The sequence below is a fragment of the Populus trichocarpa genome, chromosome 14 (assembly GCF_000002775.5).
Source record: "Populus trichocarpa isolate Nisqually-1 chromosome 14, P.trichocarpa_v4.1, whole genome shotgun sequence".
Classification (NCBI taxonomy): Eukaryota; Viridiplantae; Streptophyta; class Magnoliopsida; order Malpighiales; family Salicaceae; genus Populus; species Populus trichocarpa.
Genome location: NC_037298.2, coordinates 9134574 through 9149109, shown reverse-complemented (window position 1 = coordinate 9149109; position 14536 = coordinate 9134574). Strand labels below are relative to the sequence as shown.

Here is a 14536-nt window from a genome sequence, read left to right as displayed (position 1 = left end):
GATATGAATATGATAGGGATCAAATTGAAGTTTTCCTAGTATTTTTTCATTGGAGATACATGACGAGCAAAAGTAATTTCAACAGTTATTTGAAAAATCTATCATTTGATGCTTTTGAGCTTTCAAAACGGGTCTTCGACATTATAACATCAAATCGTAATTTCAATAGCATGTATTACCAAAATGTTTTTAATCCATAGCTACAAGCAAGGTTTCCAAGGACAAAATTAACATGGTTTTAATAGCATGTTTAATTGAGCTATTTTTCTCTTAATTATAAATCAAGTTATTAAGCCATTGAAAATAGTCACTTGATTATTTATATTCGTAAAATAAAAGGTTTTTACATGCAATTTACCAGACCAATTCCCATGGTTCAGTTTGAGAATCTTGTAAGAACGATTATTAAGAATTAAGAATTATTAAGAGTATATTGAACCACTGATTTTTTATTAGAAAACAGAATGTAAAGATTCTATAAAAGACACTATCTCCCAATCGGGTGCCGGTAGACTCGGCACCGAGGCCAAGAGAATTGTGGGGATAATCTAGGTAGGGTTCTAGGTAAAGCAAAACACATTTACAAAGGAAGAAGAAAATAAAAAGCAGCAATATACTTTTTAATTAATTGTCTCTTTTCCTTTAATCACGAGGATGACCTAAAAAGAACTCCATCGTTGTTGGAAATATAAAATCTGTGTCCTGATTTGATGGACCGTCCAATACATGAAACACAACGGTCCTTTCAGCACTATACTCCTTCCTCGCTCTCTTTTTCAGAGGTCATAAACTACCATAAATGTTTAAGCTTTTTCGTGGAAAATGGCACGAGGAAACAACGGCTATCCCATCATCAAAACAAGGACACGAGCATGATCCTATTTCATTACTGCTCTTTCTTCTTCGTCTTCTTCTTTTTCTTTTTTTTTCTGCCTCTGTGTGTGTGGCTGTCGCCTGTCGGTACAATAAGTAGAAGTTAACTTTCAACCACTTTTCCTTAATTTACCTTGACGTTTAATTAATTAAGTCTCTCTCTAAAGATAAATGATTTGCATGAATTGTCAAACAAAGGCCTTTTCAACATGTGTACAAAGAAATCAATTCGACAGTAGATTGGGTAGCTCATTTTGGATCATCTAAAAATCTCATTAATTAGGACCGCCCAATGCCTCTCTTTCAGGATTGTATTTAATTTTGTCGTATCAACTGACTACATTTACTCGTTTGGTTTAATTTTCTCATTCATGGGCTCTTAAGCCTTGATTTTTTTTATTTAAAAAAAGGCCTTTTCATAGGTCATACAAGAATTCTCATGTATATATATTATTCAAGTAAATAATTAAGTCTCTATTTCTTTCATAGTTAAAACTACTATATAGATGACTTGTGCTATGCTATGTTATGAGCCGATCTATTTTTGTGCTATGTTATGAGATTCTCGTCATTGACTTGAATGAGTTTAATTAGCTTGATTAATTTAATAATATGATTAGAAAACAAGTTATTGACAACAAACAAAATTAAAAAAACAACGATTCAATGTAAACGATGAACACTTGCCAGTATTATGGAAATATATCTTTACAATATTTCTAAAATATCTCAATAATCTTATTTTTTAATAAAGTAAAAATTAAATGAGAATGAGATAATTGCATAAAAGAAAAGAAAAATATATGAATCTCAATTCCCAACAAAAAAAATGATGAGTGAAAAAATTAAAAATAAAATAATTTAAAAAAACAAAAAGAAATTGACCCGAGTTTGTTTGGGCCGGTAAATAGGTGAATTTTAAAAATACATCATCTGAAGGAATCGAACATTATATTTTTTTTATCATCCAGCTCAAGAAAAAATCAAACCAAATCTATAACCTAGTCGTGGGGCCGAATAACCTTGTGGAAATAAAATCACGAATCTCAATTCTCAAATCAACTTAATATTAAAAGATGAGATTATAAAAAATAAATAAAAAGCAACGAGAAAAAAAAATGCTTGAGTCAAACCTAGTGAACTGGATAAATCCATGACTCGAGGTATGATAATGGGATAACTCTATAGAAAGAAAAGGTAAAAAACAAAGAACACTAATTTGCAACAAACCCAATGATGATGGATGAAATTAAAAATAAAATTAAAAATGATTGAAGATAACCCGGTCCAACTTTCAAAACTTGTGACATGTATCATAAGGCCAGATCATAGCATAAAAGGTAAACAAAAAAAAATATCAAATTCTCAACCAACCAAAATAACTAAGGATAAAATTGAAAAAAAAAATTCAACAAAAGAAAAGATAAAAAAGAAAAAATGTAGATTTGAAAAGAATGAGAAACAAATTTCACATAAAAAATAAAATAAAATCATATATGATGAAATTGAAAAATAATTTCAAATAAGAAAAATACAAGAAAAACTAAAAATAACAATAAGAAGAATGATGACACAACTTGAAATAAAAATCAAATGTTAGAGGATGAAATTAAAAAAAAATAATAAAAGATTCAAAACCAAATACAAAGCAATTAAAAGAATGATGACTAAATTTAATATAAAAATCAAATATCAATTGATGAAATAAAAAAAAATTCAACAAAGAATTCAAGACCAAATACATTGTAATTAAAAAAATACAGACCTAATTTGATTCAACAAACAAATAACTAGACTTTTTTGTTTTTTTTGTAATAACCAACGTGTTTTTATTGAAGGGAAAAAAGGAAAGAGAGAGGGAATAAAAACATGTGGCCAAAGCTCAACCACTGATCTTCTATTAACACACTCCTGTCACGGTGATGAGGTGGTGATGCTCATCGAATGTCATTATAGATAACGATGTTCAAAGTTGTTTTAGAACCGCACGCGCTACTCGAAAGGCATGGGCGATGCCCACTTATTGACACGTGCTAGGCTTTTTTAATTTAAATTATATTTTATATATATTTAGAAATCTAATTACCCTTGACTCCATATGAAAATAACCAAAAAAACTACAAGAAAATAACTAAAGTTTCCTTGTATCCAAAGCCAAGAAAAATTATTGTTAGAGGCATTTAAGTATTTTCACCGTACAAAAATAAAAAAACTTGAAAAGCCCATTTACCTAAGCAAAATGTTTTTCTCTTTCAAGGGTAATTTAATAATTACACAATACAATAAAAAAATATAAAAATACCCATTAATCCTATTTTTTCTTGTAATAACTGATAAATCCCATGAAAAAAATCTTTTCACTCCCAAGTCTACCTTCCTGTGCAAATCCAGCAAATATATGTAGGACGATAAATTACCAAGCACTTTTAGCTTTTTGTATAACATGGACGATTGAGCAATAATTTGTTTCACGGGCTTGACGAATTTTCCGCTTCTTTCTTGTTCTCTCTGGTTTTAACTCTAGCTGGGTCCCCCACTCCCACCGACTTTCGGACACATGATATGAGACAACAATAGCTAAAATAAAAATAAAAATGCATCTTGAAAACTTGAATAGTAATTATGATCATTTTTGTTTTAATTCGGTTTGAATTTTTTTTTAAAAATAATCAAACTAATTTTTTTTTAAAAATTGAAATTGATTCAAACCGACCGGTTTTAGTTCTTTTTTTATGACAGGTTTGACTCGGTTATTTCAGCTTGGCTCGGTTTTTTTGGATTCGGTTCGGTTTTTTTGGTTTAAGACTTATAAAACCAAAATCGAACCGAACCGGTAGGTTTTTTCAAAATTTTAATTGGTTTCTCACAGTATGATTTTTTTAATTTTTTTTTTATTTTCTCAATTTAATTAATTTTTTAGCTTTTTTATTCACCTCTGCTGCACTTAATTGCACACAAGTAAAATGATGTTTTCTTAAAGGAATGAGAATGTAGGTATTCCATATTAAGTCCTTGGAGAATTTATATATATATATAAGATTATTTTAATGTATTTTATTAAAAATAAATATTAAAAAATAAAAAATATATTATTTTAATATATTTTTAAATAAATTTTTTTTAAAAAAACAACTATCACCTATTTCTAAATTCCTCGTCGTATAGTGTATAAGGCCTAATTAAAATCTCAGCCAGAAGGCAATAAAAGTATGGCCATGAGCAATTAAAGAGTTGATTAGAGAATTTAATGAAATTCGATGAGATTTGTTGAATGGCATTAACGGTAATATCAACAAACAATGAAGTCAAAAACGTCAAAAGACAGGATACAGATAAAGTTAAATTATACAAGTAAACAAGAGAGAGAGAGAGAGTCCTTCTAAAATTTGAAACGAGTGGCCGTTTGAACTCCAACTTTGTAAGAAAGAGAGAAAGAGCGAGCTTAGAGCTTCAAACTTCAGAAATAACAAACTCCTTCTTCTCTTCTCTTCTTTTTCTTTCTTTTTCATATTTCTCTATAGCTGAAATGACAGGTCTTGTAATGGTGACAAAAGGAGGTGGATGTGGCGGTGGTGTTGGTGGTAAGGGAACGAAAGGGACGAAAAGGAGTGAATTACAAGATCATCAAGAGCAAGTGCAGAACCAGCAGCTGTCTATGATGGCATTTGTATTGACAGCTATAAGGAAATCTCTTGTGGCTTGCCGCATTGAAGATGGAGGAGATGATGTCATCCCAACAAGCAGCACCCTCCATCACATGGACATTGGCTGGCCCACTAACGTTCAACATATAACTCATGTCACTTTTGATCGCTTCAATGGCTTTCTGGGTCTTCCTGTTGAGTTTGAGGTTGAGATCCCTTGTCGAGTCCCAAGTGCTAGGTACTTAGTTTTCTTCATCTTCCGTCTTTTTTATTTCTTTTTTTGGGAAGGTGACTTCAAATTTTTCAAATTGGTGAAATTTGAAAGGGGTTTCATTTTTGTTGGGGGCGTGAGGGACTAGATCTGAGAGGGAGAAAGATGCAAACTTGTGTTTGCTCTGGCTCTTCAAAGTTCAAAGGGGAGATTTGAAAATAAGCTGAGATTTTTAGCTGCATTTGGGCTAAACTTTCTCCTTTTTGGTCCTCCAGGTGGGGTTTTACTACAGGAAACCTTCTTACAGCTTCTGAGGAGACAGATGGTTAAACTCCAGTTTAAATTTTCTAGGTTTATGGAATGGAATGGAATGAAATGAAGTTCATTTTACTTATCTCCAGCTACTCCACGCAATGAAAATCTTCTTTTATTAAATTCAATTTGCTTCAGCTGCTCAATTTTTTCTTAATATCTAAAAATGGGGACTGTTTCAGGATATTTCATACCCATTGAAGTTTCCATAGCTAGAGAAAGAAAGATAATGGGAATGATTACTTATATTCAATAGCTTTTGTGTACTCTTCTGTTCAATTTTCTTGCATAGTTTGTTCGCTCAATTTGTATAGGCTTTAACTTTAAGCATCACAATTTGCAGTGCCAGTGTGTTTGGTGTCTCAGCAGAATCAATGCAATGTTCTTATGATTCGAAAGGAAATAGTGTTCCCACAATTCTCTTGCTGATGCAGGATAGATTATATTCGCAAGGCGGTCTAAAGGTACTGATTATAATACCATTTGACATTCAAATAGTTGGGATTTTATGCTTACATTTCAATATTGAATGAATTGTCTTACATTTTATTTTGGGTGGTTTTCTAGGCAGAAGGGATTTTCCGCATAAACCCAGAAAATAGCCAGGAGGAGCATGTGAGGGACCAGCTGAACAGGGGCATTGTGCCTGATGATATTGATGTCCATTGTTTAGCAGGCCTTATAAAAGCCTGGTTTAGAGAGCTTCCTTCTGGGGTGCTGGATGGGCTTTCTCCTGAACAAGTTCTGCAATGTAACACCGAGGAAGAATCTGTTGAGCTTGTTAAGCAATTAAAGCCAACTGAGGCTGCATTGCTCTCTTGGGCTGTTGGTCTTATGGCTGATGTTGTCGAGGAAGAAGATTCCAATAAAATGAATGCTAGAAATATTGCAATGGTCTTTTCTCCAAACATGACTCAGGTATATTTCCATTATTTCTTAACATTCTTAACATATCAAAGTCTCTTTTTATTGCAAAAGGAGAAGCTATGCAATAAAATGAAACCACTTTCGCTTTTAAAATCAGGAAATATTATTGTAGCCTTACATGTTCACTTGATGGTAGTAGATTCATGTTTGGCTACCGTGTTTCCAAATTTGTTTGACGTAATTGAACGTTTTTTCCCCTTGTCAGATGTCTGATCCACTGACAGCATTGATGCATGCTGTACAAGTGATGAACTTGCTCAAAACCCTAATCACGAAAACGCTGCGAGACCGTGAAGAGACTTCAGCTGGAGGATATTCACCCATGTCGTCTCATTCATCTGGTCACCAAACTGAAACTGATGAGGAATTTGACAGTCAGCACGACATGGAGACCAGCTGTGAGCTGAGACAGGCACCATCGGACTATGATGATCATGCCCATTTCAGCACTGGCAGTGATGAAGAAGCTGACGACGATGACATTGAGTCATTAAGCGAGGTAGAAGAAAGCTTCTCGAGGCAGTCGGACGAGGATAAAAATTCCACTGATATGTTTGTGGAGCAACCAGCAAGTTTTTCTGGGTCTAAAATGGAGTCTGGACTATCATTCACTGATAGCAAAAATGAAAATTCCAGTTCTGCCTCGAGTGATGGAGAAGATTCAAGGGCAAGTGTGATAACTGTAGGACAAAAGATTGACATCAGAAGCCAATCCAAAGGATGGAAAGACACTGAAGATGATGAGCAGACGATTGACAAATTAGCAGAGGTCATTTTGACTAAGAAGTCATCTGGGTCTAGTGAATCTGTTTGACTGAAGTTTCCCTCAACATGCTTAGGAAAATGCTTTGTTTGCAGATTTTGGTTTGCTCTCTCCGACCATGGTTGCTTCTGTAAATTAATACTGAATTAATTCTGTGTGCTTTGCTTGAGCTAGGCTAGGAAGTGTCCAGTTGTGGTGGATTGTTAAGAGTCATGATTCAGCTTTGGGCTGAATTGTGCTCATTCTGTCAGTTTCAGCACAGAGCTGAAAACTTTCAATTTATGTTTCATCGGAGTGCATTTCTAAACTCGGCAATTTTAGGCTCCTCTGTAACACGTTCTCCATGTCTAATTCCGTGTTCTCGGTCCAACAGACAAAAATCTGATCCTGAGTGCACTGTTACTTGGTTCACTTGTTCTACGTGTGTGCTTAATTTGCTGAACTAAGTTCATCTATGGTAAAGTTGGGAGCTTAGCTGAGTCCTTTGGTGTGCTGTATCGAGGCTCTATTATAATATCATAGAATATTGCATAGACTCGTGAATACCTAAGAAAATCAATACTCTCATTTTACTAGATATTCACTCTCACCGTATATATATTGTTTATCATTGTACCCTACATGAGTAATCCTTTCTCTTTTTATCAATTCCACCATGCCAAATTGAGTCACCCTTTCTCTTTTTTTCAATTCCTCCATGCCAAATTGAGCCTCACCCTTTCAAGCTTCTATAGAGCTGACTTCTACCTTTATAAATTAGGTCATCTTATCAATGTCCAAACTCTTTCCTAATCATTCTTCTTAGTTTTTCTTGACTTTGATGGTTTTATAACCTTAAATGTTTTAGAGAGTGTGATGATAGTTTTTATTGGCTTGAAAATGCATAAAAATAATATTTATTTATTTTTTTAAAATTTATTTTTGACACCAGCAAATCAAAACGATCTAAAAACACTAAAAAAGATTAATTTGAAGCAAAACAAAATTTTAAATTTTAATAAAAAATAGGTTCAACCTCAATTTCAAATGGAGTCTTAGTGCACCTCATCTTCCTCTTAGTCTCTCACACCCTCCTTGCCTTCCTCTCATCATGTTGTCTTTCACTCATTTGTGTTCTCTTTGCCCTTGTTTACCACTCTTGGTTTAAATCTTCTTGCTTATCTCATGTTCGCAACCACACTGTCTTCTCCTTTCACACCTCCTTTAGGTGTCCAAAATCAATATCATATGGTCTCACAACCTAGCCCTACTTGTTTTTCTTGAGCACGATTAACATCTTTTTTTGACTGTCTCTGAACTATCATCTCTTACTAAGGCCAAATGATATCCCGAGTGGCGATCAACTATAGCTATCGAAATCTCCTTCTTGGCTTCTAATGATACTTGTTCCTTAATGCCATATGATCTAACTATGAATATGATAGGTTGTAAAATGGATATATAAAATTAAATGCATGCCAAATTAGACTTAGTGTTACAAAGCATTTGGTTGCCAAAAACTATCATTAGTAGAAAATGGTTAATTTTCAAGAGAAATTTAGTCTAGTGGTGAAACGTTGTGCTATTTAGGCAATGCTATATGTTGGTGTTACTTGTGGCTAGTTAGTACATCAACTTGATGTTTATAATGCTTTTATTTTTAATGGATTTCTTGATGCATATGTGTTTATGGCTTAGCCTCATGACTTCATTGATCATTGGTTATATACCATTACTTTTAGCATGTCATAGTGTAAATAAGTTGATACATCTATTGTTGTTGGTTCTCCTTTGTCTAAATCAATTGACACTTCTCATTTGGATCCTATACAATTTAAATAGTTAGTGAGTGTTCTTCAATATCTCATGTTCACGTGATATGATATCCATTTGGTAATTAATAAGGTATGTCATTTCATGCATTCTCTTATTGATGTTCATTGGTTGGTATGTAAGAGCATCTTGCATTATCTACTTAGTACTTCATCCTTCGGATTGCACTTGGCTCATCAAAAGGATCTCTTTCTCAATAGGTTTAGTGATTCTAAACAGGATGGTAGTGTTTATGATCGAAAGTCTACTAATGGTTATACTATTTTTCTTGATCACAATGTGATCTCTAGAAATCTAGCAAACAACGTAATGTTACTAACCTTTCCTTTCTATAGAAGCTAAATATAAAGCTATTGGTAATGTTGTTGTCAAACTCAAATGCATCATAACTCTAGCTCATGAACTTGGTATTTCCAAAACAATTCTCTTTTTATGTGGTATGATAACTTAGAAGCCACTTATTTATTTGTCAATTTAGTTTTTCATGTTCGCATACTCAAGATTTAATTTATTACTTTTGATAATCAGATTGTTGATGTGCTCATTAAACCTTTCTCGTCATCTTGGTTAACACTTCTATGATACAAGTTGAACATAGTATCTATCCACGTTCAACAATCCTCGTTTAACTTGTGGGAGAATATTGAAATAATATGATAAAACATAGCTCTAGACCCATCTAGCCCTAATTACCTATTGTATTATTAATAAAATATCTATTATATAAAGATTCACTAAACAAAACACATTAGGATTAGTTAAGGTTAGTTGAGTCAATCCCTATGCGTGTGGTACATATATTGATTATTAGAACAGAGCACAAAGTAACTATACAGAATCATAGTTCATGACAATTTCTTCCCTTTCTCTCAAGTTAATTATCTCCCTTGCTCTGTTTACTATGAAGTTGAGATTTTCTGAAAAATCTTGGCAACTGCAGGCTGTTTTGAATTTTTGGATCTCGGGGTCCAGATAGGATTTCTAGATTGTTAGAGTTGAATGTCCTTTGCTCCTTTTTACTTCCAAATTTATGGTTTCATGTATTGAGATGGCCTTTTTCTATTTTCTTGCTCAAAAGGTTCTTTAGACTAACTTTTTCTCTGGACTAGCTCCATGATTTGGTGACTATACCCATATGAAATAGGATCGAGAATTTGCTCGAAGCTACCAGCTAATAATCCAGTTTATGAGAAAGCTTGGAGAATTACACAACCCGCAGTACCATTAAAAACATTTTTTTTAGATTTCTCATCAAGTAGAACTCCTGAAATGCAAACAAGTGGATGTTTGCTGGGAACATGCACAGACAAATATACTGTGTTGCAGGGGGAAAAAAAAGGCTGCTATTTGCATATCATATGTACAAATATACTGTGTTTAACCTCTCACCTCTCTTTCCTAAACAGGGGAAAATTCATTAAAAAACAAACAAACAAACAAACGAAACCCATTAAAACTCAAAATGGTCTGAAACTTGAGTTAGAAATGGAAAAGGAAGGAAATCCTGCACAGTTGAATCGATTAGGAAGCCAAGCAAGCCTCCCAAAACAACCTATCCTTCTCCTTCTCGTTCATCGATTCATTGCTTGAATCCACTGAAACACATGACTTTTGCTTCACTGGTAATCCAACATGGACATGATGAACCCATGATTGACAAACCTCAACTCCCTCCTCCTCCTCCTCCTCGTCATCATCATCATCATCGACCACATTGTAATTGACCTGGTATGCTTCAACCTCGCTGCAAGCACCTTTAATGATGTCACTGACACAAGAATGGTCAGATGTATCACAGCTACATGATTCTGCATCATCATCATCATCAACAAGATCTATAGTGGACATGGTGGGATCGGAATCAACCTCAGAATCACCCGCAGCTTCCACTAGCAAGAAAGGAGACACATCAACAGAGTTCTTCACTCTGTCCATTTCTTTATCTAAAATGGGAGGGAGAAAAAGATAGAGAACCTTTCTCAGTTAATGTTTTGAAAGCTTGCGACCTTGTTCAGAAGATTTCCCGTACCAGGACAAACCTTGAGTGTTTTATAGTAAGTAATATGCATAGGGTTGTCAGGTAATTTGCAGAGTTTGAATTGAGGAGAACAAGCTTTTCTTGCATAGGTCAGCCTCATAAAAAAAATTGAATAAATTAGTATGAGGGAAAGACACCGTATTTATGAAAGATATGGGAAATGAAATGACACAGCCATGTGGCTAATCTTCTAGAAGGTATACTGTGGTCGGGCATTCGACATAATCAAGTATGGCTTCTAGAAACATGATAAAAATAATCTGGTATTCTCAAAATAAATAAATACTTGGGTTTTGTTTTCTATTTTTCAAAATAAATAAATAAAATAACTCCGGAGTCATGCAATCAACGTCAAACTTTGAATTAATCCTATAATTAGCAGACTTGCGAGTTGAAAATTAATATTGTCAAAGTTTTCTAGAGAAAATGGAAAGCAAGAAGTATAAAAGAAAAGAAAATGCAAGTCTAATATTTCTACAGTCAAGACAAGTGATTGGAATATTTTTCTATAAATGATCAACTATTTCAACCATGACTGGGTAAAAGGGGGAAAAAAACAAAAGAAAAATAGCTCTCTGTCATACATGCCTTGGCTTTGTGCAGTTGAAGGGACCAGGACAGTATCAATTCGGAGCAATTGAAACGTGGGGGGAAATGGAGGGTGGTCTCACGGTCGCCTGAGGATTCAAACAGAAGAACAAGTGCTCGTCTAGCTAAGAAATTACTGGGAAAAACGGAGAAAATGGAAGGGTCGGGAAGCCCACAAAAAAGGGCAAAACCAAGATCTAAGCTTGACTTTGTGGCTCACCCACCCACAGCACTGAATCTTCAATGCCATGATTAACATTTGGTTTGAGAAGAGCGTTACCTTACTTGGAGTAATTGTGCACGGCAATCGCCTGGGCTCCACTCCACCACCACTCTTCAATCTTCATTACTACTCTAACTACAGAAAGCCATTTCAATCTACCACGTGTTGTCCTACTCGCAGAAGAGATTACAACCGGTGACACGGGTTTTTTACAAATATATTGAATTGGGTTGGAAATATATTAAAGATTTATTGTAGTTTGTTATAGTTTTAAAATAATAAGTAAAATAAGTGGTGGTTTTGAATTTTAATGCTTTTATTGCTCCTCATTTAAATAAAAAAAAACAATTTCATTATTTGTTATTAATAATATACTTTTCGCTCTTTATTTTGAACATAAATGCTAGGATTGTTACACTTTTACTATCTCATTACTACGTTTCTATCATGGTTTTTCTACTTTTAAAATAAATATTTAATACAAAAAATATCATGTAATTTATTGTCATATAGTTAAATAGTAAATAATCTCTAACATAAAAAAAAATTATTAAATCCGACAATATGCATGAGTTGCATGACAAGTTTGTTTCGTTAACTCAAATTCACTTAGTTTTTTTTTTAAAAAAATAAATGTAATTTTTTATTGTTTTTTTTTAATATTGAGTTAATTCATAATTGAGTATTTTAATTTGTTTTTTTCAAGATTATCCATGTAATTTTATAGATCAATCCATATTAACTTAGGCAATTCAAATGTTTTCTATCTCAATATTAGATAAAATAAATTATTTAATTCATAGCTAAAATCTAATATATAAATATATATATATTTTCCTGACCCGGCGGCAAATAAACTAAAGTAGGGTAAGGCTTAAGTTGAGTAAAATGGTGTGCGTGCGTGCGTCTGATAATGAATATAGTTTTCGTTGTAGTAATCAAATGAGTAAGTAGCGTCTCATCCATGACCGAGCAAAGCAGCACTCCATTGACTGCTTTGAATTACTTCCTAGCAATAGCAAGTTGTCTACAATGTCTGCGTATTTTCCATCATTTATCATACGTTGAAGACTTGCCGTGATCATCAAACGACCTCCTCAACAATTCCCGCCATTTGCAGTCTTCACCATCATTACACCGCGGGAAATATGATTTTTTTTTAAACGTGTTTTCTAATAAAAAAATTTAAAATTATATGAGCGTTGAATTAATATAACTTGATTGACTTTGTAAGTTTAAAAACAACATAAATAACTAATAAAAATATAGTTTGATTTAAAAAATTTAAAATAATATTTTTAAAATGTTGAAACGATTACATATTGAATTGATCCGAGTCAATTTATGATAATTAGTCAAATTTGTGTCTCGGATCATGAGACCAGAATAACCCTATAAAAAGTAAATTGAATCAAATTATGAACCTCAATGCTCAATCAATCCAATATCAAATGATAAATTTTTTTTAAAAATTAATTAAAAAAGACGAAAAAAAACACGTCAACTCAGTTTAACTAGCCAAACTCGTGATCTTGATCATTAGACCAGAATAACTAAATCGAAACAAACTATGAAGTCTAGTTTCTAATTAGTCAAATATTGAGGGATGAAATTAAAAAAAATAAATTAAAAAGGACCCAGAAAAATTCCCTAGCCAGCCGAGTTAACCCACCAAGTTCACGACCCGGGTCATAAAACTAAAATGATATTGTAAAAAGCAAATTAAAATAAATTATAAAATTTAATTCCTAATAAAAATAAATTAGGAAAAAATTCAATTAAAAAAAAAAAGAAAAACTCAAATTACATGGTTAACACACCAAACATGATGAAATTAGAAAAATCTAAAAACAACAAAATATTATTCTAGTTAAAGAATGATTTCTTCTTCTCAAATGGTTGTTTTTAACGTGTCTTCTACAATCTTTAAATAAACGTCTATTTATTTATTTATTTATGAAAGAGAGCGAATCAAAACAGTAATTGGATTCCTTTAAATAACCAGTAAATCAAAACAGTAATTGGATTCCTTTAAATAACCAGTAAATCAAAAGCAAATAACAGAGTGTCTTTAATTTTGTCTTTTAAAAGAACCCATCCACTTCGAAGAAGGCAGCTGCTTATCTTGAATGTTTTTGTTTTCCTGTTTGTCGGAAAGTTTTTAGCCTTCTCCAGGCAATGCAAGCAAAGATAAGATCTTCACTCATGACTCACGTGGTTTGATGTGAAATAATTGTGTGCGGCCAACAATCTCAAGTTAACCAATAATATCTAACCTTTTCAAAATATTTTTAGCATTCTTACAACTATTTAAATTTAAAATATTTTTATTTAAAAACGTTTAAAATAATATATTACCTATTCTACTCATTAGGTGTGTTAGCCACTGAACTACAATATTTATTTATTAACCAAGCGTTTAAAATAATATATTACCTATTCTACTCATTTATTGAATAAAAATAATCTTGCTTCAAGTATGGATCAAACCAATAACCTAGTTTTAAGCCCGTGTGTTAACCACTAAATTAAAATAATAACTAAGCAATTAAAATAATATATTAACTTTTTTCACCATTGATTTAAGTAATAGTATTACAATAACAATTATTTTTCAAAATATTTTTTATTTAAAAATATATTATTTTTTTTAAAAAAATATTTTTGATATTAACATTTAAAAACGATGTGAATACAAAATAAAAATAAAAATTGAGGCTTTGATAACAAATAGAAAAATAAAAAAATTTTAAAATATAAAAACAAACATGATTGTTTTTTTTATAATAAATCATGTAGATTAAAAAATATTTTCAATGGGTCATGGTTATCAAGCAGAAGACTACCACTAGTAAAATACTTACGGAAGTGCTAAATTCTCCACCAGTATCAAAACTGCCCCCCTCCCAATGTGCAAAATCCGATTGAACAATCTACTCAACACTATGTTTACAGGAGTAGATTATTAATTAATCTCTTTAGTTTTACAAAATAAATTAAATACCTTCTCTAATTTTAAGAACTAATTAATCAATTTCTTTTATTCATTTCATATTTTTTTTAAGAAATAAAAAAAGGGGGAGAAATGTAAAGATTGACAGGGAAATTACTTATTTTCTGAAACAAAGTAATATTAAACTTGGAA

At 32.4% G+C, this 14536-nt stretch overlaps 2 protein-coding genes across 2 annotated transcripts; one reads left to right on the top strand and one right to left on the bottom strand.

Moving 5' to 3' along the window:
- Positions 1–4238: 4238 nt before the first annotated feature.
- Positions 4239–7141, top strand: LOC7466261 (rho GTPase-activating protein 2). The gene is made up of 4 exons (XM_002321005.4): positions 4239–4755; positions 5384–5504; positions 5608–5958; positions 6173–7141. Exons 1-4 carry the CDS (start codon positions 4400–4402, stop codon positions 6779–6781), a joined length of 1437 nt encoding a protein of 478 aa, XP_002321041.3. The 5' UTR covers positions 4239–4399; the 3' UTR covers positions 6782–7141.
- A 2620-nt stretch (positions 7142–9761) lies between these two features.
- Positions 9762–11540, bottom strand: LOC7466260 (uncharacterized). The gene has a single exon (XM_024592919.2). The coding sequence runs from the start codon at positions 10475–10477 to the stop codon at positions 10064–10066; it is 414 nt and encodes a 137-aa protein (XP_024448687.2). The 5' UTR covers positions 10478–11540; the 3' UTR covers positions 9762–10063.
- Positions 11541–14536: the final 2996 nt, after the last annotated feature.

What these genes read in the sequence shown, in the direction of transcription:
- LOC7466261 (XM_002321005.4), top strand. Translation starts at nt 4,400, where the DNA reads ATGACAGGTCTTGTAATGGTGACAAAAGGAGGTGGATGTGGCGGTGGT. An exon ending in TGTCGAGTCCCAAGTGCTAG is followed by an intron (nt 4,756 to 5,383) that starts GTACTTAGTTTT and finishes CACAATTTGCAG; the next exon opens with TGCCAGTGTGTTTGGTGTCT. An exon ending in ATTCGCAAGGCGGTCTAAAG is followed by an intron (nt 5,505 to 5,607) that starts GTACTGATTATA and finishes GTGGTTTTCTAG; the next exon opens with GCAGAAGGGATTTTCCGCAT.
- LOC7466260 (XM_024592919.2), bottom strand. Translation starts at nt 10,477, where the DNA reads ATGGACAGAGTGAAGAACTCTGTTGATGTGTCTCCTTTCTTGCTAGTG.